This window comes from Panthera pardus, unplaced genomic scaffold, assembly GCF_024362965.1.
Source record: "Panthera pardus isolate Hobbes unplaced genomic scaffold, ASM2436296v1 HiC_scaffold_17, whole genome shotgun sequence".
In the NCBI taxonomy this organism is placed as follows: domain Eukaryota; kingdom Metazoa; phylum Chordata; class Mammalia; order Carnivora; family Felidae; genus Panthera; species Panthera pardus.
Window position 1 is genome coordinate 108,876,458 of NW_026526732.1, and position 3,351 is coordinate 108,879,808.

At 46.8% G+C, this 3,351-nt stretch overlaps 1 protein-coding gene across 2 annotated transcripts; it reads right to left on the reverse strand.

Moving 5' to 3' along the window:
- Positions 1-413: 413 nt before the first annotated feature.
- LOC109252685 (olfactory receptor 2B6-like) lies at positions 414-1,611 on the reverse strand. 2 transcript variants are annotated; one of them, XM_053905362.1, is made up of 2 exons: positions 683-1,611; positions 414-453 (listed from the first exon to the last, which is right to left on the reverse strand). In XM_053905362.1, the coding sequence occupies exons 1-2, from the start codon at positions 1,609-1,611 to the stop codon at positions 414-416; spliced, it is 969 nt and encodes a 322-aa protein (XP_053761337.1). The 2 variants fall into 2 exon arrangements, with proteins under 2 accessions (XP_053761337.1, XP_019280789.2); XM_019425244.2 differs by lacking the exon at positions 414-453 and having other exon boundaries at positions 670-1,611.
- Between the last annotated feature and the right edge of the window lie 1,740 nt (positions 1,612-3,351).

Consider the following 3,351-nt stretch of genomic DNA (forward strand, 5'->3'; position numbering starts at 1 on the left):
TGTCTCCCTCTCTCTCTCTGCCCCTCCCCCGTTCATGCTCTGTCTCTCTCTGTCCCAAAAATAAATAAAAAACGTTGAAAAAAAAAATTTAAAAAAAAATAAAGTGGTTGTTTTTCATGGTTTCATTAAATCTCCTTTAACTATGTGCAAAAATACTTGTGTGTGTACTTGTGATATTACCACAGCAAGGATTTCTGGCTTTTGTCGCATTCTCAGAAAGGTCTAAGTTCACCAAATTACACAAACATTGGGGTAAAGCTTGAAGATGTTGAAGTTACACAGTTTCTGGTCAACTGGAAGACTAGCTCTGGGTACCGATTCAATGAGTGTGTTTGGCCAACAGAACATTCTCTGTAGGAATGATGAAAAGAGGGCAGCCTGAGAAGTTAGTAAGCCAAGTAAACATCAAGTGCTTAAAAGCTTACCATTTGCATATCCTTCATTTCTTTTTTTTTTTAAATTTTTCTTAATGTTTGTTTATTTCTGAGACAGAGAGAGAGCATGGGTGGGGGAGGGACAGAGAGAGATGGGGACACAGAATCCGAAGCAGGCTCCAGGCTCTGAGCCATCAGCACAGAGCCCGACACGGGGCTCGAACTCACAGACTGCGAGATCATGACCTGAGCCAAAGTCGGACGCTCAACTGACTGAGCCACGCAGGCACCCCATTCATTTCTTGATTAAGGCGGCTCTTGCAACTAACCTTTTAAAGGCCTCCTTTACCTCTTTATTCTTAAGTGTGTATATAAGGGGGTTCAGCATGGGTGCGATGATCCCGTAGAAGAGGGACACCATCTTGCCCCGGTCCTTGGAGTTGGAGGATGGTGGTTGCAGGTACACGGAGATAGCAGTGCCATAGAACAGTGACACCACAATTAGATGGGAGCCACATGTCCCAAATGCCTTTCGTCTACCTTCCGCAGACTGGATTCTCAACACTGCTCGGGCAATAAAAGCATACGATACAAGGATGAGGGTCAAGGGTATTAGATGGAACAGCACGCTCACAAAGAATAGTTCAGCCTCGTTTGCCGTCGTGTCTACACAGGACAACTTGAGCAGAGCAGGGACTTCACAGAGGAAATGATCCACTTCTTTACGGCCACAGAGCGGCAGCTGAAGGGTCAAGGCGGACAACCACACTGAGTTGCCGAAACCCGTAATCCAGGACGCGGCCGCCAGCTGGAGGCACAGCCTCTGGTGCATGACGACCGAGTAATGGAGAGGCCGACAAATAGCGACAAACCTATCAAAGGACATGACGGCCAGGAGAACACATTCAGTGGCCCCCAAAGCTAGAAACATGAAAAGCTGGGCCACACAGCCGCCGTAACTAATTACCTTCCTGGTGCTGCGTAAATTGACCAGCATTTGTGGAACTGTACTTGTGGTGTAGCAAAGGTCCAGGAGTGACAGATTGGTAAGAAAAAAGTACATGGGGGTGTGGAGTTTGGGGTCCAGGCGTGACACGAGAATAATGGTCAGATTCCCAAAGATAGTGGCCACGTAAGAAATGAAGAAGACCACAAAGAGTGGGAGCTCCAGCCGCGGTCGATCTGAGAAACCTAAGAGGGTGAACTCCCAGGGGGCGCTCGCGTTTACCCCCTTCATGATTGGTGTCTCAGCTCTTCGTTCCTGAAACACAAAAATTCAGGAAGTCGGTGAATGCAGGGTTATGGGCGATTTCAATGATTTATAATCACTTTGCTACCTGCTCGAAGCTATTTACAGAATGGAGATTGCCAATACGGAGTTGGAAATATTCACAGATACTTAGGTATCTCTGTAATGTGATCTTTCTTCTGTCTGTATCGGCATTTCAAAAACAAAGGCCAAAACTTAAAAAGCAAATACCTGATTTAAACGACTTTAACAAAGGGCACTCCTTGATAATTTTGGTCATTTCGTTGATCTTTATTTACACTTCCTTCCACCCAGATTGCTATCTTTAGGACGATTCGGTTACAATCCCTGCCATAGTCCTTTCTCACTCTCATTGCTCCTCGTTGCCGTGGAGATGGCCTTTTCATCCGAAACAGCTACAATTATTCAGACCACCTCCCGAAACCATGTAGGTAGGTGCTAGCAAGCGACCGGACACATTTCAAAAGAACTCGTCTCTGGCCTTTTAAGATCTCCCAGAATCAGGATAAAGAGATGTCGGGAGCACGGAATTTGGAGCCAGACAAGCCTGGGCTCAAGCCTCTGCTAAATAAAGTCATTGGTTAAATCATCCTGGGAATGTACATCTTATCCTCTTGAACTTCAGGCTCCCCATCTATAAAATGGGCATAACAATGCCTTCCTGGCGTGACAGCGTGCGTGTGACGGAAACGCACCGTAGTGACCGCAGGCCTCTGCCGTGTTCGTAGAGGAAGCTGACTGTGACCATTGGACCCCCAAGAGTCCGAGGTGCGCCAATGGAAAATGACTCTGAGTCGACAGTTTACCTTCTGGTCCCCTCCACTCCCACCTCACCAACAGATGCGATGGTGGCTCTCTGATATAAAGGAGAAACGTGACCTTCCGGGCAAGTTGCTGGGCACCGAGCCGCGCGGCCTGTGAACAAAGCATCACAATGAGGCAGGAACTCTGACTTCAGACAGCAGAACTGAGTCCTCAGTTCTCTGGAGGAAATGAGCTAAGGCCACCTGTCGAGGATGTGTCGGTCCCAGAGTCTGCTGCCTTACTAACATTTCCCTCTATTCTTTGCTTATGATCCTGTTGGTTTAGAAATGCAAATTTGGGGTGCCTGGGTGGCTCAGTCGGTTAAGCGTCCAACTTCAGCTCAGGTCATGATCTCACAGTTTGTGGGTTCGAGCCCCACGTCGGGCTCTGGGCTGACAGCTCAGAGCCTGGAGCCTGTTTCAGATTCTGTGTGTCCCTCTCTCTCTGCCCCTCCCCTGCTCGCACTCTGTCTCTCTCAAAAATAAACAAACGTTAAAAAGAAATTTAATGTGAATTTAATGATAGGGACATGATTCTTAAATTATTAGTCAATGTGTGCTTTAATCTCGCTCACTCCTTCTCTAGCTCTCAGTACAGTGGTGGGGAAGTCTCAGAGATACTCGGAAAGTTTCCGTTGCTACACAGCTGTCAGTGAGATGAGGTATGAGATATAGACATAAATCCAGATAAAGATACAAATGTGCAAAACCGCTCAAATCCTCGAGGGGGACAGACAAGTACCTGAACGTGCTTCCGTGTGTTTATTTGTATACGGCAACATCACATTATGTCTGTTAGTATTCGCATGTGTGCAAAAATTACCTGGAAGGTATACGCAAGTGTTAGAGATTGTTACCTCTGGGGAGTGGGGATGGAGAGAGAGTAAATCAGACTTTAATATTT

What these genes read in the sequence shown, in the direction of transcription:
- LOC109252685 (XM_053905362.1), bottom strand. Translation starts at nt 1,611, where the DNA reads ATGAAGGGGGTAAACGCGAGCGCCCCCTGGGAGTTCACCCTCTTAGGT. An exon ending in TTAGTTGCAAGAGCCGCCTT is followed by an intron (nt 454 to 682) that starts AATCAAGAAATG and finishes AAAAATTTAAAA; the next exon opens with AAAAAAAGAAATGAAGGATA.